Genomic DNA, 22,681 nt, shown 5'->3' with positions numbered 1-22,681 from the left:
CTACTAAAAAATACAAAAAACTAGCCGGGCGCGGTGGCAGGCGCCTGTAGTCCCAGCTACTCGGGAGGCTGAGGCAGGAGAATGGCATAAACCAGGGAGCCAGAGCTTGCAGTGAGCTGAGATCCAGCCACTGCACTCCAGCCTGGGAGACAGAGTGAGACTCCGTCTCAAAAAAATAAAAAAAAATTATTCTTTGCTAAACCTAATAATAAAACATTAAGACTTGTATTTTATATTTTAAGTGTTTTTCTAATAATTTATTTGTATTTAGCAAAAGTAGTGGTCCACAACCCATTGGAAATAACCACAATTTGAGAAGCAATGCAGTCGCCTTTGATATTCCCTAGATGGCCACTAGGTGGTGCCCAAGGATCTTCTTCCCGGCTGGTTGCGTGATCTTTGCAATGGCACGCTCGTGATAAGGCGCTTGGCAGTGTACAAGTGATAAGGCGCTTTTCCAGTGTAGACGGGCAGAATTGTCAGACCTTTCCTACCTGTCAAGTCCACAGAGAAGGCAACTCACTCTCCTTTGTAGGGGACATCTATAAATAGCTGAAGTTGACTTACACAAATGAAGACATATTTTCATGTTTCGCCAATTGTTGGGAGGCTTCCCAAATGAATAAATAGAAGCATCTCTAAACACCAAAGCTGTTACAACTATTGTTGCATCAAGAAGACTATTTGAGAGCCTTTGTTCAATAATGGTGACAGGAGCCAACCACATCCGGGCCAAATTATAAAGGAAATCTACAAAGTGTTTCCAATGCCCACATCTCCCAGAATCAGGAGGGCAGTGGAATGGCAGAACAGAATTCTGAAAAATACCTGGCTGATATCAGTCTATAAACGAGACCTCGAGAGGCAATCCTTGCATGCAGTCCTCATAAATATGAGATCCATAGTCAACAGAAAGGCTCTCCCACACACAATAGCCCAGTACAACACTTCCCGCTGCTTCCTGGGGAGCCACTCACAAGACACTCCTATATTTAAACATACGTTGAATGCTATTAAAAAATGCACATGAGCTGGGCGCGGTGGCTCAAGCCTGTAATCCCAGCACTTTGGGAGGCCGAGACGGGCGGATCACGAGGTCAGGAGTTCGAGATCATCCTGGCTAACACGGTGAAACCCCGTCTCTACTAAAAAATACAAAAAGCTAGCCGGGCGAGGTGGCGGGCGCCTGTAGTCCCAGCTACTCGGGAGGCTGAGGCAGGAGAATGGCGTGAACCCGGGAGGCGGAGCTTGCAGTGAGCTGAGATCCGGCCACTGCACTCCAGCCCGGGCGACAGAGCGAGACTCCGTCTCAAAAAAAAAAAAAAAGAAAAAAAAAATGCACATGAAATATATCAAAGCTTTTCATTCAGAGATCTGAGAATCCACCCTTATGAGCCCTGCCACAGCTACAACCTATGTGAAAGTTCAGCAGAGAAATTTATTCCTTCAGCCTCACTAGGACAGTGCTAACAAAGACCAGCTTTTCACCAACACATAAATTGTCAAAGCCTTTAGATTTCAATACATTCTTCCCTTGTAAGACTTCTGCACCACTGAGGTAGACAGCAAGAAGAATGCAGACCTGGACCACAAGAATGCAGACCTATGGCCAAGGTCGACATCAAGAATGCAGAGCTGTGTATGGCCAAGGTCAACATCATCCCTTGAGATGACTTGTCAAGGTTTCCAGGCCTGCCACTTGTGACTAGAAGTCTGATTTCCAACTTGCGTACCTGCCTTGAGGGTTTGCTCTGGCCATTCTTCAAGTTTGTCAACCCAAGTCCTCAAAAACTTGTAAATCTCCCCATCCAACTCTGATCTTGTTTTGCTTGGGGTTGAACATGCTAGGAATGAACACCCAGTCTGTCAAGGAGAACGCAGTGGAACAGCAGCCACTGGGAATCATCCCTGCGTGGAAATAGGCAATAGCCCTAGTTATTGCCAATAATCTCATGTTCCTGTTGATAATCTTCATTATCTTTAGTAGTGAGACAACACAAAGAGATTATATAGCCTTGGAATAGATACAAGTTTGCCTATTAAATTTATTTGCTAGTTGATCATTTTAACAGTTGTTTCTGCTCATTGCCAAGACTTTTTAAGAGGCCTCATAGGGCAAGAAAGACCAAACACATTAAAAATATCCAAGCAAAATTCTTTTGCACAAGGTTTGAAGACATTCATTTGTCTTTGACTTTAATCTACAGAACTAGGTAACAGAGGTTTTTAATCCTAATCCGTAATAGTTGTCTCTGCTAATCTTATTTGCCATTAGTCAAGCTCCCAACCTGAAAAAACACTCAAATTATGCCAATTCAAGGAGTAAGATTTACGAAAATATATTATTTACAAAGGTGTGAGTGAAGCCTTAGGAAAACAAAAGGGTAACCCTGAGCTAGCAGTAACACAGGAACTAAACATCCCACAGCTGAAAGTTGTAGGGACTGAGTAGTTACTAGAAGCCATAAAAAACTCACATAGAGGAAGTCACCTTGAGAAGAGTGGTGTAAGAAACACAGCCAACCTGAGGTCCTTTCACCATGAACAAAATCCAACCAAACATCCCAGCCTCCCAAGACAGACAGCAGGGTAAGACTGCATCTAGGGAAACAGATGGAGTATCTAGGGGAACAGATAAAATATATACACATCTGGCACTCTCCGAGCCTTTTGCCTTCAGCATCATCTCTTGTCCTTCACCTGGTGGAAAAAATTAGTGCCCAATACAGGGCAAGAATAATGTTTCACCAACTACTACTTCAATACAAGTTACTCTCATACTCCCATAGCCTAAAACTTTAGCCAACGTCGGTGTTACTCATTTAACTTATTTCAGAGAAAAGGGAGGGAGAAACAATTAAATGACATAAAACACTGTTGTGACAATCCTGACTTCTGTGAGGTTTACATTGGTCATCTTAGCTGCCTCTGCCCTCTGCCCATTCCGAGTCCCGCTTAGCCTCCCCCAGCACCTTCACTAGGCCAGGGTTCTTTACCAGATGCGAAGTACAAAACCATCATTCTTACAGTGAGTCTTTGGAGGTCTTCTATTTATGGGTTGAAGTTTTTCCTTCATCAAGACAATTGGTTAAGTGAGCAGAGTCACCAGTAAACTCCCTGGTTTCCAAACATCACTCTCCTTGCCACCACTGTGCAGCAACGAACAGCCCAATTTCCCTCAGACACTAAAGATCAATGAACTCAAACACCACAATCACCTCATCTCCCTATTAATTCAATGGCATGAGAAGCCCAAAATGACCAAAAGGCAGTCTCCACTACCAATGCACTGGAACAATCACTCCCTTCCACGCTAGGCTCCCAAAACTTACATGCTTTTCAAAGAATGAAATAGACCGAATGCTCCTTGAGAGTAAAAAATTTTTATTTGTGGCCTGGCGCACGGTGGCTCACACCTGTAATCCCCGCACTTCGGGAAGCCGAGGCAGGTGGATCACTTGAAGCCAGGAGTTCAAGACCAACCTGGTCAACATGGCAGAACCCCATCTCTACTAAAAATGCCGAAATTTAGCCAGGTGTGGTAGCGCACACCTGTCATCCCAGTTACTCACCTGTCATCCCAGCTACTCGGGAGGCTAAGGCACATAAATCATTTGAACCCAGGAGGCAGAGGGTACAGTTAGCCGAGATCGCACTACTGTACTCCAGCCTAGGTGACAGAGTGAGACTCTGTCTCACAAAATAATAATAATAAATAAAGTAGATCAGGCAATCACCATTTTAAATAACTTAGTGATCAAAATCCACACGACCAGTTGTGAAACAACCTGGCCTGATGTACCTTCTGGTGTGGTGCAGTAAGTACAGCAACTCTTATGTAGCATTCCTGCAAAAGACATTTAACCCGAACTGAGCCATGAGGAAACCGACAAATCTAGAATACGGGACATACTACAAGTGGCCTGGACTCTTACAGAAGGTCAATGCCATGGAAAACAAAATACTAGGGATTATTCTAGATTAAAAGAGACTAATAATCAAATGAAGAGCATGGATTTCGATCAAGACACTGCATTGGGAGAAGAAATAAAGAACATTTTTGGGAACTGGGGAAACTTATATATGGACTGAATGGTTGATCAAATTATTGATGTTTTAAGTTGTGATAATATTGAGGCTAGGCAGAATGTCTTTACTCTCGGGAAACGCACACTGAAGTTCCAAGGCAGTCTCAAGGAAAAGCACCAGCAGAACTGTCTGGAGTGTGAACTGAACTAGCGGCACTTTGCATGGAGCACCATTTTAACTTCCAAGATTGACAAATTGTCACCGTTCAGACCTGTGGATTTGGCAGACTTCTCAAAAACAAACAAACTGAGCCTATCACTTCAAAAAAAACTGACAGCATGTGTTATCAATGATGAAATTCAAGTTTTCAAGGGGAAAATTACATACTACAACTTTTAAGAAACTACCACTTGTCAAATTTTGTGGTTGTTATCAAAGGATACCCACAATTACCTGGAAAGGCTATTAAAGTATTCCTGTGCCGGGTGCGGTGGCTCACGCTGGTGATCCCAGCACTTTTGAGTGGCTGAGGCAGGTAGATCACTTGAGCTCAGGAATTCGAGACCAGCCTGGCCAACACGGTGAAACTCTCTCTCTACTAAAAATACAAAAATTAGCTGGGCATGGTGCCAGACGCCTGTAATCTCAGCTACTTTGCAGGCTGAGGCATGAGAATCGCTTGAACCCGGGAGGCGGAGGTTGCAGTGAGCCCAGATGGTGCCACTGTACTCCAGTCTGGGCGACAAGAGCAAAACTCCATCTCAGAAATAAAAAAATACAGTATTCCTCCCTTTTCCAACTACACATCTCCATGAGGCCACATTTTCTTCACATACCTCAACCCAAACAAAAGACTATCTGCAGAAGCAAACAGGAGAATCCACCCATCCTCTATTAAAGAGATTGGTAAAATGTAAAATAATATCACTCACAATTTGTTTTGTAAAATGATTATTTTCCATTAAAAAATGTTAAAAATTTAAAAAGTCTTTCCATTCCTAGGAAATACTTACTGAAGTACTTAAAATGAAATAGGTCTGCAGTTTACTTTCAAATATTCATCCAAAAAATTGTATAGATGTATACACATGTATGTATGTGTGTAAACACATATGCCCAAGCGGCATCATAGATACTTGGTCTTTGTCCCTGGTTCCTGGCACAGAGCTCCTAAAACCTAATTTCTTGAGTTAAAAGTGATAGGAGCATCTTTTGCTCAAATGAGGGACTCTTGGCAGGGCCCTTGGTTAGCTTCAGGATGGGGACTGGTTGCTAGAAAGACAAAACTTTGATTAGAACCTTAGAATGTTCAGCTCCACCTCCCAATCTCTGGGGATGGATGAGGAAGTCAGGACTGTGTTACTCACCAATGGCTAAAGGTTTAATCAATCACATGTAATGGGATCTCTATAAAAACACCCTAATGATGGGGCTCAGAGACTTAAGTTGGTGACATATTAAGGTGCTGGGAGAATGGTGCTCCCAGAGAAGGCACGGAGCTCCACATCCCTTCCCCATACCTTGCCCTGGGCATCTCTCCCATTTGGCTGTTCCTGAGTTGTATGCTTTATAATAAACTTGTAATCGTGAATAAAGTGCTTTCCTGAGTTCTGTGAATGGTCCCAATTATCAAATGTGAGAAGGGGATTGTGGAAACCCTCTGAATTTACTGGTCGTAAGTACCAGTGACAACCATGGACTTACAGGCTGGCATCTGAAGAGGGGGCTGTATTGTGGGACTGAGCCCTTAACTTGTGGGATCTGACACTAACTCCGGGTAGATGGTATCAGAATTGAATTGTGGGACGCCCAAGTGAAGTAACAGAAGTGGTGATGGAAAAACACATACACTTGGTCTCAGAAGTAAAAACAGCTCAGCATATGTGTATGTAACTTTCTACAATTTACTTTCAAACAGTTCAGCAAAAAGAGACAGAATGTTGCAGTATAATAATAGGTGAAGCGTATGAGTGTTCCTTACACTATTCATTCAACTTTTCTCTGGGTTTGAAATTTTTCCGAATAAAATACATTGGGGGCCAGGCACAGTGGCTCATGCCTGTAATCCCAGCACTTCGGGAGGCCAAAGCGGGCAGACTGCTTGAAGCCAGAAGTTCAAGACCAGCCTGGCGAACATGGTGAAATCCCATCTTTACTAAAAATACAAAAATTAGTCGGGTGTGGTGGCACACGCCTGTACTCCCAGCTACTAGGGAGGCTAAGGAATGAGAATCGCTTGAACCTGGGAGGTAGAGGTTGCAGTGAGGCAAGATCATGCCACTGTACACGAGCCTGGGCAACAGAGCAAGAGTCTCTCAAAAAAAATAAAGATAATATACATGGGGAAAAAAACCAAGTGCAAGGTCACTGAAATAGGAAGCAAACATTCTCCAAGTTGGAGGGGCCATTTCCATCTGCGACCCTGTGGGCCTAGGAGCCATTCCCTAGGCTAGGCTCCTCCAACAGATTAAACAGGTCTTAAACTTCCTCCCTTCATTTATAGGCTCCCCATCCAGAGCAGGCCCTGTGACTCCAACAGGGAATGGAGCACCTCAGGTGCCTTAAAAACAATAAATGAGAATGGCTCATGGCTAGACATGACTAGTGCCAGATCCCAAAACCCAAGGTTTGACTAGGCCATGGTCTGAATTCAGAGAGCTTGACTGTGGAGAAGAGGGACGTGAGAACCAAGTGATCGGATTCATGTTAAAATGAAGTAATTCATGGCTCACACCTGTAATCCCAGCACTTTGGGAGGCCAGGGCGGGTGGATTACGAGGTCAGGAGTTCAAGACCAGACTGGCCAAGATGGTGAAACCCTGTCTCTATTAAAAGTACAAAAAATTAGCCGGGCCTGGTGGTGGGCGCCTGTAATCCCAGCTACTTGGGAGGCTGAGGCAGAGAACTGCTTGAACCTGGGAGGTGGAGGGTGCAGTGAGCCGAGATCGTGCCACTGCACTCCAGCCTGGTGACAGAGCAAGACTCTGTCTCAAAAAAAAAAAAAAAGGAGTAATTCGTATTTTTCTTTAAAATTACTAGAACCACTCATGGTTCAGGTGGCACTTAAGTCACCAAAAAAAAAAAGGTGTGAAGTGGTTGAAACTGCTGCTGACACCCAAGGTCAACTTAAATTCACACTGAAGCAAGTTAGGAACCTACACACCTTCCCTCAGATGCTGCACACTGTAATTTCAATCATACTCTGCCCTGGATCCCACACCCTTCTACAGCCACCATCCCATTTTTCTTTATCCTTCACAACCGAGCTGCTCAAATAAACTGTCTACACACCCTGTCTCCACTCCTCATTCAACTAGCCTCTGCCCTCCCCACCCTTGTCACCACCACCAATGGCCTTCATGTTACCAAATCTTCAGAAACATCAAAGTTGTAAAAGTCAAGGAAAAATTAAGGAAATGTCAGACTGAAGGAGACTAAAGAGATAATCAAATGAGACACGTGATCCTGAGTTACATGTTTTTGCTAAAAGACACTGAAACTCACAAAATCTGAATGGGGTCTCTGAGTGGAGGGGTACATGGGAGTTTTCTGTACCATTCCTGCAACAAATGCATACTTGAAAAATAAAGCCTTCAGAATAAGAGCTATTCGAAGACTTGGGCTTGCCCGACACAGTGGTATACACCTGTAGTGTACAGGTGCTAGGAAGGCTGAGGCAGGAGGATCACCTGAGCCCACAAGCTCAAAGCCATGGTACGCTAGGACCACACCTGTAAATAGACACTGCACTCCAGCCTGGGCAACACAGGAAGACCCTGTGTCTTCAAAAAAGAAATAAGTAACATTTTAAAAGACTTGGGCTTAGCTTACTTACGAGGGCAAAACTGGAACTTTCACATCACTTTTCAAGATACGTGAGTTACTACATAGACAATTTCAGCTAATTTCTGAACTACATATAGTCTTTCTGTTACCCAGGGAGGTTACATTATCCAACTATTGAAATGAGTTGAAATTCAGAAGCAGTTACGGAAGTGGCATAAATCTTATCTCCTAACTACAATAAGTTATCCAGCAGAAGGATAAATCATTTAAGCTATCAAGAACATAAAAAGTCAAATAACAGGAGCATTTCACTTAAGATAGTAGGTCATTATTAATCCAGGATTAAAATGTCTATAAAAGCAGGTCTGGGAAGGTCTGAACTCTTTAAGGGGCTTATGTGAATGAAGCAAGTGGGGAAAAAAAGTCCTGTTCATGTAGCATGATTTTTTTTTTTTTTTTTTTTTTTTTAGACAGTCTCACTCTGTCGCCCAGGCTGGAGGGCAGTGGCACAATCTCGGCTAGCTGTAACCTCCGCCTCCTGGATGCAAGTAATTCTCCTGCCTCAGCCTCCCAAGTAGCTGGAATGGCAGGTGCTCACCTGCATGCCCAGCTAATGTTTGCATTTTAGTAGAGATGGGGTTTTACCATGTTGGCCAGGCTGGTCTCAAACTCCTGACCTCAAGTGATCTGTCCGCCTTGGCCTCCCAAAGTGCTGGGATTACAGAAGTGAACCACCATGCTGGGCTGCAGCAAGATCTTTTACTAAAATGTACATAACTATTGGGTGAACTGTTATATAATAATTAATTCCACATAATTTTTTAAATGTTTAGTACTTTGCAAATACCTTTCCTATCCCAGTAACTTCCTTTGAGCCATACGACAAAACTATCAAGTCAGTGATTGTGTAAACTCCAAGTACTACTTTTTTTCCTTCTTCTGGCTGAATTATATTTTACTAAAAGCAAATTTACAGTTAAGTGAATATACCATGGATCTTTCTATTCCTAAACAGAAATTGAAACAGGGCCTCAACGTATCATCTTAAGCAAAAACACTAACCAAGAGCAAGATAGGGACTTTATAAATGAAAATATAAGTCTGAAATCTTCAAAGGAGTCCATGACACAGTCAAGAGTATGAAGGAATCATTAGACTACAAAGCACTTACAGGGAGAAAGAAAAAAAAGAGCCTGTGTACACCTAAGTGTTTGCATTTTTCCATTTGGATCAGGCAGATGGAAAGGACGGACCCAAGACTAATCCACATTCCAAAGCATTCACACAGAAAGGCATTCCATTAATCAAACCCATTCAACAGACAAATTACCCATTTACCTTCAGGTTTGTGAAACTGGGATAACACAAAGGGCAGATTTCTTACTTTTATTTCAACATTTAAAATATTCACAGATGGAGTATTATATTCAGACATCTCCATGGAAGATGTACGAAAACAAAGCATACAGGCATTCCACAATTACAGAATTACATATTTGTGATTATGTGAATGTTCACCCTAGAGTTTATCTGGAAAAACACCACTTTAAAAAAAAAAAAAAAAAAAACAAAACTTTTGAGTGTTTCACTGGGTTAATTGCCATAAAAAATGAACTGCAAAGAATTTCAGGAGAGAGACCTAAATATTAGTACTTTTTAAAGATTTCAAACTTTTATGGTATTCTGCTAACGTATCTCCTGTGAGGAACACTTAATACTGAATTCTTTCTTTTTCCCCTCAATAGCCAAGTCAGAATATACTTATTTCATTTTTCACCCAATTCTTTGTTTCTAAACACATTGTGTAGAATAGATGTGATTGTCACAGCATCTTGAGTAGCTAATGAAGTAGGAGTATTCTTAAGTTCTTAGGCATTGATGAAGCAAAGCAAAAGACAATCAAATTACAAATATTTTCTTTTGTAGTGGTTGTTCGTCAAGTAAAATGCTAAGAGCACTGGAAATTGGTCAAATGCTGCTCACATTTTAAAAACAGAGGAAAAACCCATTAGAAAGCCCTGATACACATAGAGTCTGTTAAAGGGAAAAACCTGAGTACTGGAATTAAATTCATTTTGGCATTGTAAGGTAAGGTATCTATGCCTAAAAATGCCAAGCTTTCTGCCTAAGAAAAAAAAATCTTCACCAAGCAGATAAAATTTAAACAGAAAACAAAATTCATCTATATTTTCTTTTCAGAACAAGTTAATTTGCTTCTTTTAACCCAGTTCTCTTTTCCTATACACAAAAAACAGATTAACAATCTCAGTATACTGCATATCCTGTAACACATTTAAATGAAGTTAGCAGTCAACTTACCAACTGTGCCAAAGAAACACTCCTTACATGGAGGTTTCATTAACATAATGCTAAACAACTAGAAAACATGTAGGTAATAGATTTCAGCACCATCTGTTAGTAGATTGTTTCAAAATGCATACACCCCCTAAATTCATATAAACTTAGGAAATTTACCCATCATTCCCTCTGCATCTACACCAAAAATCAAAGTTCTGTATTCTAACTACCCTTCCTGTGTGCCAAAAATAAGAAATATTTACAAATCTATCCAATTAAGTTAATAGGACACAAACATGTTCCCCAAAAAAGGAGGGAAGTTACCAATCAAGCATGATGTGTCTAACATACAAATTTTGGGAGTTTCTCTGAACCTACTCTAGTTCAAGGGGCTACAAAAAAAAAAAAACATATTTTTAATACATTGGTACCTATTATTTGATGAAGGCTAAATTACAAGAAGAGATTTTACCAATTTGAACCTCTTACGGCTACTGCTAAATATACTTTTAAAAGTCATCTAAAAAATGTTTTAAAAATACAACAGAATAGCTACTAGAAAAAAAAAATTGATAACTATGTGGCCTGGCAAATGATTTTCAAATTAAGTCCTTGACAATCAACTACAAAATGTTTCAGATGTACGAATCAAACTTGGTAGCAAAATAGTGCAAAACTCTGATATGGTAGCCCTTAATAGCAGGTAACCATTTGAGATTTGCTGCCAAAAATAATCTGTCAACAAGAATCTTTTATATGTCTTTAAACCTTTCCTTTTTCTACTCTACCTAGAATTGTGTTCCACTCTTGTTATAAAAATCTCAAAATATCATGCGTCTATCATTTAGATAGAAGAGAATTAGTTCTTCTTCACTGCCGCCTCCTTTAATTTCAGTTACAATTCCCTTTATAAACATTCTTTTCCTAAGGCACACCATGCCCTATTTATTGCCACAAAGCCACTAAAATCTGTGCCTCAATCTGTCTGCTTCATCAGTATGGTTAAATACAAACCACTGACTAGTGTCTGCTAAAACTTAGTAACATCAAGCCTAGAATGCCATTGGTCTGTTCTACTGGGGCAAAGGCCAACATACACAAGTACTTGCTCATATGATCTTTTCCCTACAAACTAACCATATTACCTACTGTAACAGTAAAGCTTAATGACATCTCTGGCTACATATAATTCATACTCAATACTATAAAATAAAATGTTAGGCCAGTAAGCTTTCACAATTTTTATTAAATCCTAGTCTAGTTTAACAATATCTGATGTTACAGACATCATCCCATGGTGAACATGTTTAATAAGTGAAAGCAAGTCAGACATCTCATCTAAGTCATTATTTTCTGCAGACTAAGCAATAACTACACAGAACACTATGGGTAAACAAACACCTGCTCAGTTTTCACACAAGCCATGTTGTTTATCAAATTAGATCTGCTAATGTTGCATACAGTAGATTTGGTGATTGTAGTTCTCATATAAGTATCTTACTGAGATAACATTTTGACAGTTTCACTGACTTTCCAAATAAGCATAACATACTCAAAGAAAAGAATAAAGAGTGAAGTAAAAACTGAACATGAAGAGATTAAGTTATTAAAGGAAACTGAAGTAAACAATTATAAAAAAAGTGAAAAATCATTGGGGTGGAAGTCAAACAAGCCTAGACATTTGATTGGAAGAGAACAGATCAAATATGGAGTTCACAAACCGTTAAGTTTATAAGCTCAATGCAATACGAATCCTTTTTATTGTAAAAACTGAGTTGAAACTAAAAGATCTATAAAAACTGTTATTTTTGGCCTTAAACAGTACCAACTCTTATGATCAAAAAAGGCCACAACAGTTAAGATTGTATTACTTGATTTTATTTTACACTAGGTGGTGGGCACAAAGCAATCCTTAATAAAGTTGACAATTAGCTTCACTCAACATTTTTAATAATGCACATTAAAAAAAAGTATTCATCTTACAAATTCTTCTGCAATCCAAACATACAATAGCTTGGAAAACATTTAGAAAACAAAAGCCAATGTAAAAAGACAGATTAAAACAACTAGAACAGTACAGGTTTTATTTATATGGCTCGAATTTTACAGTTTTCTTACTGCATCATCAATGTCAGAAATCTGTTCCTTCAGCTGGCTCCATTGTTCTGGATTTAAAGAAATACCTAAAACAAAGTTTAAAAATTCAAAGGTGAAAATCTAATAAGCATTGAGGATATTCATACTTCCAACCAGAATATTGTTTTATCAAAATTTCCACTTTAGGCCGGCTGCAGTGGCTCATACCTGTAATCCCAGCACTTTGGGAGGCCAAGGCAGGTGGATCACTTGAGGTCAGGAGTTCAAGATCAGCCTGGCCAACATGGTGAAACCCCATCTCTACTAAAAATACAAAAATTAGCTGAGCATGGTGGCTGGCACCTGTAATCCCAGCTACTCAGGAGGCTGAGACAGGAGAACTGCTTGAACCTGGGAGGCTGAAGTTGCAGTGAGTCGAGATCACGCCACTGCACTCCAGCCTGGGCAACAGAGCTGGACTCCATCTCAAAAAAAAAAAAAAAAAAAAGCCCCGTTGACACAATGCTACAATACTGAAAGTCACATCTCTTACATTTGTTAATTAACAAATCATCATCACAATTTACTAAGCAGATCAATCTCATATTCAGTCTTACTTTCCACAGTGTATCCTGCATAGTACCTATTGTAACCAATGAGAATAAATGAGGGTTTGAAGACACATCTTACTAATACCTGCCAACTATCAGGCTAAAATGGTCAGGTCCAGATTTGGCATGTGATACCCCATTACTATATTTCCAGTTGGTTCCAATATTTGCCCAAAATTTCCACAGGAATTCAAGCTGAGTAACTGTGCTGAGTTCTTTCAGAAGCATTCATTTCACTTTGGAAAAATTCCCAGGACCTGATTCATACAGGACTCCTCAGAAAGTATATACCAGGTAACTGCACTCTAGGGTCATCCTGTCAGGGTTAAAATCCCAGCCTCACTTTCACTAAGGGTATGACGCTTAAAAAAGAACTACAACACCTTGTAAGCCATAGTTTCCTCACCAGTAAAATGGTATCTACACCCCAAAGAGTTGGTGTAAATGATTAAGTAACATGAATAATGAATTTAGCATATAACCCAACACATAAATGGTTAAAAAATGTGAGATATGTCTTTCCTATTTAAGATGTAAAAGTATGAACAGAAATTTTATATTTTCTATATTTTGTACTTTAATGTTCTAACATTCTAATACTGATGCATATAAACAGAGAAGTAAACAAGAACTAGCAGAAAGTATTCCCAGAAAACTGCCAGAAGGCCATGAAATTGAAAAAAAAAGAATAAACAAGAAATACGGCAACAGCCACTCTGGTACATGAATGACCAATCCAGAAGTGACTTGAAGAAAATACGAAAGCGTATAAACACATATAGAGGCTGAGTTTAACAAAAAACTGAACGAAGCAAACAAGTGGTACCTTTCAAACTAACAGGCAAGCAGAGTAAAACTAAATAAGGAAGCATTTTTCTTTAGCTGAGGGTCAACCTAGAGCAGCAATCCAAATATACAAATTTAGGTTGGCTCACCTTCTCTAGCTGTTTGGTGAATAATATAAAATATGATTCCAGAATGCTAAGAGGCTTGGGACTGGATGAAGCACAAATGGAAGGAAAGCAGAGATCCGCTTGAAGAATAATGCCCTAAAGAATAGCTTTTACGAGCTGAATCAAAAGGAAGCATTGTAAACCAAGATTTTCCATTCCAGATTTTACAAGTTCCCAGATAGTGCCTAATCTGCTTCAGAATTGCTGTAAACCTTTTTTAAAATTGTTCAAGTAAATTAGCAGCCAATTGAAGTGATACTAGGGGGTGTTACTTTTCTGGGTTTTATTCCCAAAAGCTGTATTAAGACATCTCTTTAAAAAAATGTTAAGTATCAGGTCCAAAATGACTACAGAAGATAGAGAATCAACTAAGACTCTTCCTTGCCCCATGTGTCCTGCCTACATTTCAAGTTAAGTAAGCTATTCAGAAAAGTTTTAGTTTACTCCAAACACTATGACAAAACGCAAGTAATTAGACCTCACCTTTTCTTCCTGGTTTCATTTCACCTTCAGGATCCATCCAGTATTCTCTAATATCAATTAGCACTTTGCCTTTAAAATCTCGAACGCTAACGTACCTCATTTTCCCAATCTGCAAAAGAAACAAACATAAAAGGAGGTGCTCCTTACAAGAGTGGTATCTGTTTCAATTGTATTCATATTCACAACCTGCTGCATGCTCACTCTACATCTAATCATGAAAATGATTACTGCTGACCCTTGAACAACATGGCTCTGAATTGTGCAGGTCCCACTTATATGCATATTTTTTTCAGTGAAGATACTGGAAAAAAATTTGCAGACTTGACAATTTGAAAAAACTCACAGAACTGCATAGCCTAGAAATAACGAAAACATGAAGAAAAAGTTAGGTATGTCATGAATGCATAAAACATACATATATGCATTTTTTTTCAGTGAATATACTCGAAAAAAATTTGCAGATTTGACAATTTGAAAAAACTCACAGAACTGCATAGCCTAGAAATAACGAAAACATGAAGAAAAAGTTAGGTATGTCATGAATGCATAAAACATACATAGATATGAGGTTATCAATTACTATCATAAAACATACAAATCTATTATATGAAGTTAAAATGTATCAAAACTTATGCACACAGACACAGTAGAAATGTAAACAAAGATTAAATCATAACTGCATAAAATTAACTACAGTACATAGTGTAGCAGTGCTAATAATTTCATAGCCACTTCCTGTTGCTACCTCAGTGTGCTCAAATGTTACAAACATCTGCTTAAAACACCTTGTGTAAAACACCATGTGATGCTAATCATCTCTGCTGAGCAGTTCATGTCTCCAACAAATTGTGTATTGCAGCAAAAAGTGATCTCTCACGGTTTTCACATATTTTTCATCATGATCAGTGCAATACCATAAACCTTAAACACGATGAGTCCTACACCAAGCGCCCCTAGTGATGCTGAAAGTCCTCCCAAGAAGCAGAGAGAAGGCATGACATCACAAGAAAAAAAAAAAACGCCAGAAGCAGTGGTGCATGCCTATGATCCCAGCTACCCAGCAGGCTGAGGTAGGAGGATCACCTGAGCCCAATCTGGGCAACACAGCAAGACCCTGTCTTTAATTTTAAAAAGCAAAAAAATAATAATAATTAAAAGTTGAATTGCTTCATACGTACCACGGACTGAAATCTGCAGCTATCGTTGCCTACAATTTCTAACATGATATATCTTATAAACAGACAATGTAAACTAATGTTATTGATAAACACCATACAGTACAGTAAAATGTATTTTTTTCTCCCATATTATTTTCTTAGTAATATTTTCTTTTCTCTAGCTTACTTTATTGTAAGAACACAGCATACACTACATATAACATACAACATATGTTAACTGCTTATGTTACTCGTAAAGCTACCAGTCAGCAGTAGGCCATACTTAGCGGTTTTGTTTTGGCAAAGTCAAAAGTTATAACCAGATTTTCAACTGCACAGGGGTTGGTGCCTTGCATTTTGACCCTGCATTGTTCAAAGGTCAACTGTACTACTCTCAATATCAGAACTGCAACCAAAGGAAATGACTGTTTAAACTATCATATGATCCCAGCAGTCCTACCTCTGGGTATATATCCCAAAGAATTAAAAGCACAGACCCCAAGAGACATCTGCATATCCATCTTCATAGCAGCATTATTCACAAGAGCCAAGAAGTGGAAACACCACAAATATCGACCCAGAGATGAACTGATAAACAAAATGAGGGAGGGGGGTGGAACAGACACACAATGGAGTATCATTCAGCTTTTAAAAAAGGAAATCCTGTCACATTGTATGTCAATGAAATAAGCCAGTCAAAAAGGAAAAAGGTAAATACTTTATGATTCCACTTACATGATGTCAAGTTCATAGGAACAAAAAGTAGAATGGTGGTTACCCAGGGCTGGGAGAAAGGAAACTGTTGTTTAATGGCTACAGAGGTTCAGTTTTGCAAGACGGAACAGTTTCGGCAATCTGTTACACAATAATGTGAATATACTTTTATGATTTTTACCACAAAAAAAAAAAAAGGAAGCAAAATTTTGCAGTACAAACTACAACCAATAGGAATCCACAGATGCAACTAGCTACAATACTTCACCAACCATTCTGAATATACAAATCCAGAGTTCCAGTCAATAATAACAAAGTTTTTCCTTTTCATGTTTACTTCAAACATCTTTAATGCACCTCACTCACAGATTGAGAACTTAAAAATATTCACAGAAAAATTATTTTTCAAAAATCTTATGTATCTGCTTACCACAAATTACAAATTCCAGAGAAAACAGGCTTTCCTCAACAAAGTGTCTCTAAGCACTTTTTAAGACGCACTGTAATACAGTAAGGGAAGACAATGTGGCACTGCAGTACAGACAGACATGGGGTCAATGGAACACAATGGAGTCAAAAATTACACACGCATTGGAAATATTCACTGGTTTTTGTTTGGGTTTTTTTGTTTTTTTTTTCTTGGTAAAATCCAGGGTAATTCAAAGGAGTAAGAATATACTCTTTTCAACAAATGGTGTTGAAACAACAAGCATCTGCAACGCTTGTTGGTGGGGAAGAATCTAAATCCCTATCTTACACCACACACAGAGAAATTAATTCTACATGAATCATAGACCTAAATGTGAAAACTACAACTATAAAACTTCTACGAAAAAAACACTGGCAAAACTTTTTGTGGCCATGGTAGACAAAATATGTCTGGGACAGAAAATAAGCATTAAGCAAAAGAGGAGAAAAATCGATAGAACAGACAATCACACTAAAGCCTTGTTTTAAAAGATGCTTCAGAAAATAAAACGGTAAACCAGAAACCTAAAGAAAATATTCACTCAAGGTGCAGCCACAGGGGTCTTGGCCTTCCAGCACAGCCTAAGGAAGGAGCAGAACTGTGAACATGAAGAAAATGATGAACTGACCAGAATTGGTGAGAACCTCCTTTCCAAGAGAGAAGATCTGTCACAGATGCCCCTGACCAACTGCCAGTCCGCCCTTATCCTGTCTGATTCTGTCTCTCTGGTTTCATATTCTTTCTTCTCTGTTAACCTTCACTCATTTTTTAACTAGACTGCTTTGAAAACTAAAGTCTTCCTGAAGTCTAAAAAAAATTCTAATCATACTTACATCTGACAAAGGACTTATATCCAAAATATATAAAGCGTTACAACTCAAATGACCTGGCATTATTTTTAAGTGGCCAAAAGATGCTCTTCACAAAAGATGTAAAAATAGCCAATGAACACACTAAAGATGTACAATATATTAAGACCTGTACATGAGGGAAATGCAAAGTAAAACCACCGTGAGTTACTATTATACATTCATTGCAACTAAAAATAAAACTTAAAAGAATGACAATATCTAGTGAGGATGTGGTGCAACTGGAATCTCTTAAGTTGTACTGATGGCTGTGTAAAATGCTACAGCTACTATGGAAAGTGGTTTGACAGTGTCTTATATAGTTACACATTTACCCTATGACTCAGCAAATATATCTGGTATTTACCCAAAAGGGCAAAAATGTTCACAAAATGACTTGTACAAGAATATTCACAGAAGCTGTATTCCTAATAGCCCAAGACTTGATACAATTCCAATGTCCATCCAAAGTGAATGGATTAACAAACTATAGTATTATCATACAAAATACTATTCAGCAATAAAAACAAATTACTGATATATGCAACAAGGACTAATCTCAACACATTATGCTGAGCAAAAACCAGACACAAAAAACAGACTGCATGTATCCATTTATACAAAGTTCTAGAACAGGCAACATAAATCTATAGTGGTAGAAATAAGATCAGTGATTACCTAGGACATGAGCGATGACTGCAAAGCCAAGAGGAACTTTCTGGGGTGATGAAAATGGTCTGGCCACAAAATCGTGTACATTTATCATAGCCTATCAAAGTATGCTTTTAAATGTGTGCATTTTATAGTACATAAACTATACCTCAAAAACATTTCTAAAACAAAAAAGAAATCTGCCCAACAGTTGCTTCTCCTTTAGAAAAAAAAAAGAGTAAAACTGATAAATTCTTATTAGCAAAAATTAAACAAGTGATGAGATATTAGTATAGGGATATATTACTTAAAGGTAGAAAAAATAAAGATCACTGAAATCCCATTTTATTGGAAGAAAATAAAATCAGATGACAGAAAATATTTTACATCTACAAAATCTGGAGATTAGCAGCAAAAAATACCACACACCTCATACAGAACTGTGATTCTTAAATGAATTTGATTCCCTGTCCCCTTTGAAGATCTGATAAAGCAGCGGTTCCTAACCTTTTTGGCACCAGGGACCAGTTTCATGGAAGACAATTTTTCCACGACAGGCAGGGAAGGGGAAAGGTGACAGTTTCAGGATGAAAACTATCCCACCAACAGGCATTAGATTCTTGGAAGGAACGCACACCCTAGATCCTTCGCATGAACAGTTCACAATAGGGTTCGTCCTCCTATGAGAATCTAATGCCGCTGCTGAACCGACAGGAGGCAGAGCTCAGGCGGTAATCTTCACTCACACACCGCTCACCTCCTGTGCAGGGGACCCCTGTGATAAAGGTTATGAATAATTCCTTCAAACACAAAAAAGAAAATTCAGATCAAAAAAAAATTCTATGGACTCCTGTCCCAGATTAAAATGACCAGTTACAATCATTTTAAATTAAATAATTTGAAAGTATCAAGTATCCTTAAATCATCAAATCAACTAAGGCTGTATTACTGACCCTTTGTGCCTAACTCTGAAGAAAAATATGGATCAAAGTTTCCTGCCTCAACTATTCTGACCTTTCAAGACACAGGTACTAGGTGATTATGAGATAATTCTCCAGTCTCTTTATTATCACAGGTGTCACCCCAGGTAGGTTATGTCCCTACAGAAGAAAGTTCTTCAAAATCAGGGCTGAAGGAACCAGGAAGCAAGCATCTCTAATATCTTCTCTCTAGTCACGACTCTGCCTCAATCATTTCAGACTTTAAAAGACTAGTGTATTGATTTTCCTTTGGTACAACTCTTTACTACGTTTAGAGAACTGCTTATGTACTGATGTTTAATGTACATCAAGCTGTAATGGCAATGAAATTATTATTTTATCTCTTACAACACCTACACTACTAGATCCCTGAAAGCCACTCTGAAAATAAGGCCTAGGCCAGCACAGCGGGTCACACCTGTAATCCCAGCACTTTGGGAGGCCAAGGCAGGTGGATCACGAGGTCAAGAGATCGAGACCATCCTGGCCAACCATCCTGGCCAACAGGGTGAAATCCCGTCTCTACCAAAAATACAAAAATTGGCTGGAGGTGGTGGTGCACACCTGTAGTCCCAGCTACTCAGGACGCTGAGGCAGGAGAATCTCTTGAAGGCGGAGGCGGAGGTTGCAGTCAGCCAAGATTCATGCCACGGCACTCCAGCCTGGTGACACAGTGAGACTCCATCTCAAAAAAAAAAAATGCCCTATGTTCCTCGTAGAGGCAGGCTTTCAAAAGATGCAATGTCAGCCTCAGGAGGCTTGGGAATCTTCCCAGATGAGGGTTTAAGAAATGAAGCTCCGTTTTTCTGGTGAGAAAATTCCTAAAAATTGATCTAGTTTTCACAAACTCCTCTTAACAGAATCGAATCTCTAAAACGTGTGTTCTGAACTAAATAGTTCATCTGCACTTTGTCTATCTTCTTTACCCACAAGTATAACAAGGCAAAAATAAGCATTAGGAAAAAAAAACTTAAATTTTCCCATTCTCACCTTAATCTTGGCACTCCACCTTTCAAAGCTATCAACAGGTCAAAAAATACATGCATGTTAGTCTTGCTTTCTAGTCATATAAATGTTTACAGTCTTGGTCAGGGACAGTCTTGGTCAGTGGCTCATGCCTGTAATCCCAACACTTTGAGAAGTCAAGGTGGGTGGATCACCTGAGCTCAGGAGTTCAAGACCAGCCTGGGCAACACAGCTAAACACTATTTCTACAAAAAAAAAAAAAAAATGCCAGGCATCATGGAGCATCGCCCGTAGTCCCAGCTACTCAGGAGGCTGAGGCAGGAGGATCATTTGAGCCCAGGAAGCGGAAGTTGCAGTGAGCAGAGATCACACCACTGCACTCCAGCCTGGGTGACAGAGCAGAGACCCTGTCTTTAAAAAAAAAAAAAAAAAAAAGGTCGTCACTCGTTCCACCCAACTTCTTGGTTTCAACTAATACTCATGGCTTCTCGAAACACTCATCCTTTTCTTGCTCCCATTACTGTACTCTTCTAATTTTCCTTCACCCTCTCTCTTAACCTACACCTCTTTCTCCTTCTATTCTCTATCTGAATATAACCCAAGACATGCCCTCATCTGCTTCCTGTTCTTCCTAACACTTCAGTAGGCAGATTTAGTCAACCATGCTGATAATCCCACATGAACATTTCCCAATTAAGTCCTTCAGGTGCTACAGAAACAACTCAATTTTTTTTTTTTTAATCACATCCACAATCAAGTCCACATCTTCACTGATTGCCTAATTCCTCTGGTCCATTCTTTCCAACCTGTATCTTGTAATTGGCACAATTTCTCCTTTAGGAAAACCCATCTAAGCCCTTATCACCTCACATACAGATTAAAGCCTACAATCACCTAAGCAATCTTACCCGCTTCCATTTAACCAACACCCCTTCCTCACAAATCCTTCTTGTACAAAGATGCCAGTGTCACATCTCCCTAAAACAAGATAGGAAACCCAAGAGAAGATGCTATACGAGTCCTCTCCAGGTGATTTCATCAAGTCCCTCTAATGAACTTCCTTCACTTTACCTATTCAACTCATTCCCCTTTCTGTTGCTCATCAGGCCAAAATTAGGCACATAATAATCTATTCATAACTTACTGTCCCAACACTTGACCTGCCTCCTCCAAGTTGCTGTTCTCAATCTCATTTTTTGAATTTGCATTGGTTTAAATACAGCAAAACTAGACTTTAGAGACTTTAACAATAATCCAGCATTGTACAAAATACTTTTACTAGTTTGTTCTATTTTAATAAATGTCCCTAGTTAAGAGGATTATAACACACATATTATGCAATTATCAGATTATAGACTTTTAACACTCTTCAGATCAAGCTAGATAATAATTCCTCTGAATCTAAAGAAATAGCCAACTTTGGCCTGGCACAGTGGCTTACACCTGTAATCCCAGCACTTTTGGAGGCTGAGGCGGGTGGATCACAAGGTCAGGAGTTCAAGACTAGCCTGGCCAAGATGGTGAAACCCCAACTCTACTAAAAATACAAAAACTAGCCGGGCATGAGTGGTGGGTGCCTGTAATCCCACCTACTCGGGAGGCTGAGGCACAGAACTGCTTGAACCCAGGAGGCTGAGGTTGCAGTGAGCCGAGATCGCACCACTGCACTCCAGCCTGGTGACAGAGCGAGACTCTATGTAAAAAAAAAAAAAAAAAAAGCCAACTTTACCTGAAACATGTTATCATCTCTGCTGCTGCTACTCTGTTTAGAAGATGACAGAGCTCTCGAAGTTTCACCTGTCTTTTGCTTTTTTACAGGTTTTTCTGGAGCAACTTGCTTTTTCCTCTTTAACTAGAAAAGAAAAGAATATGGTTAAAATTTGCACACATAAGAATAAGACACATCTCACTGTTAAACAATCAAAAGACTATATCCAAAATATCATAAATATATACATAAGCAAATTTCACTTGACAACAAAACTATGAATCTGACCAATCCTTCTATCTAGTAACGTTTTCAAACTCTGTTCTCAGGATCCCAAAGACACTTCAGGCATTAAGAGTGGTATTAACCACAGGAGCAGTTATTTTGTGGTTTGGGATCCCACGTATGATTTCTTTGGTACAAAAAAAAAAAGGAGGGACCTTGCTGCTTCTGAATAAACCTGGAAACCGCAGGTCTACTAAAGCTAGTCAGTTACTTATTTTATGAAGCAGATATATTAATTAAAAAGAATACAACCCACTCCAGCCTGGGTGACAGAGTAAGACTCCGCCTCAAAAAGAAAAAAAAAGGAATACAACCAACTTACTCCATTTCCAAGATATGTCCTGCCTTTTCCAAAAGGGATTTATGCTGGCTTAAGGAAGTTATGGGCTGAAAGCGGTGGCTCACACCTGTAATCCCAGCACTTTGGGAGTCCGAGGCGGGAGGATCACTTGAGGTCAGGAGTTCGAGACCAGCCTGGCCACAATGGTGAAACCCCATCACTACTAAAAACACAAAAAAATTAGCTGGGCTTGGTGGCGGGCACCTGTAATCTCAGCTACTCAAGAGGCTGTGGCAGAGAACTGCTTGAACCCAGGAGGCTTAGGTTGCAGTGAGCCGAGATCACGCCACTGCACTCCAGCCTGGGCGACAGAGTGAGACACCGTCT

General features: G+C 39.5%; 1 protein-coding gene across 6 annotated transcripts in view; it reads right to left on the bottom strand.

Annotated features, from left to right (window-relative positions):
* Window positions 1-9,187: 9,187 nt before the first annotated feature.
* SUB1 (SUB1 homolog (S. cerevisiae)) overlaps window positions 9,188-22,681 on the bottom strand; it is a 69,898-nt gene continuing 56,404 nt past the window's right edge. For 4 of the 6 annotated variants that reach the window (XM_011952557.1, XM_011952556.1, XM_011952555.1 and 1 more), the window contains exons 3-5: window positions 21,751-21,873; window positions 14,237-14,345; window positions 9,188-12,296 (exon numbers count right to left, since the gene is read on the bottom strand). In XM_011952557.1, the coding sequence (XP_011807947.1) occupies window positions 12,217-12,296; window positions 14,237-14,345; window positions 21,751-21,873 (312 nt within the window). In that variant the 3' untranslated portion in view covers window positions 9,188-12,216. Of the gene's footprint in view, window positions 12,297-14,236; window positions 14,346-18,267; window positions 18,876-21,750; window positions 21,874-22,681 lie in introns of those variants that run through there. The other 2 variants (XM_011952559.1, XM_011952560.1) reach the window with 2 other exon arrangements.

The sequence above is a fragment of the Colobus angolensis genome, unplaced genomic scaffold, assembly GCF_000951035.1.
Source record: "Colobus angolensis palliatus isolate OR3802 unplaced genomic scaffold, Cang.pa_1.0 Scaffold341, whole genome shotgun sequence".
Taxonomy (NCBI): domain Eukaryota; kingdom Metazoa; phylum Chordata; class Mammalia; order Primates; family Cercopithecidae; genus Colobus; species Colobus angolensis.
The sequence above is the reverse complement of the archived record's forward strand: the minus strand, read 5'-3'. Positions and strand labels throughout refer to the sequence as shown.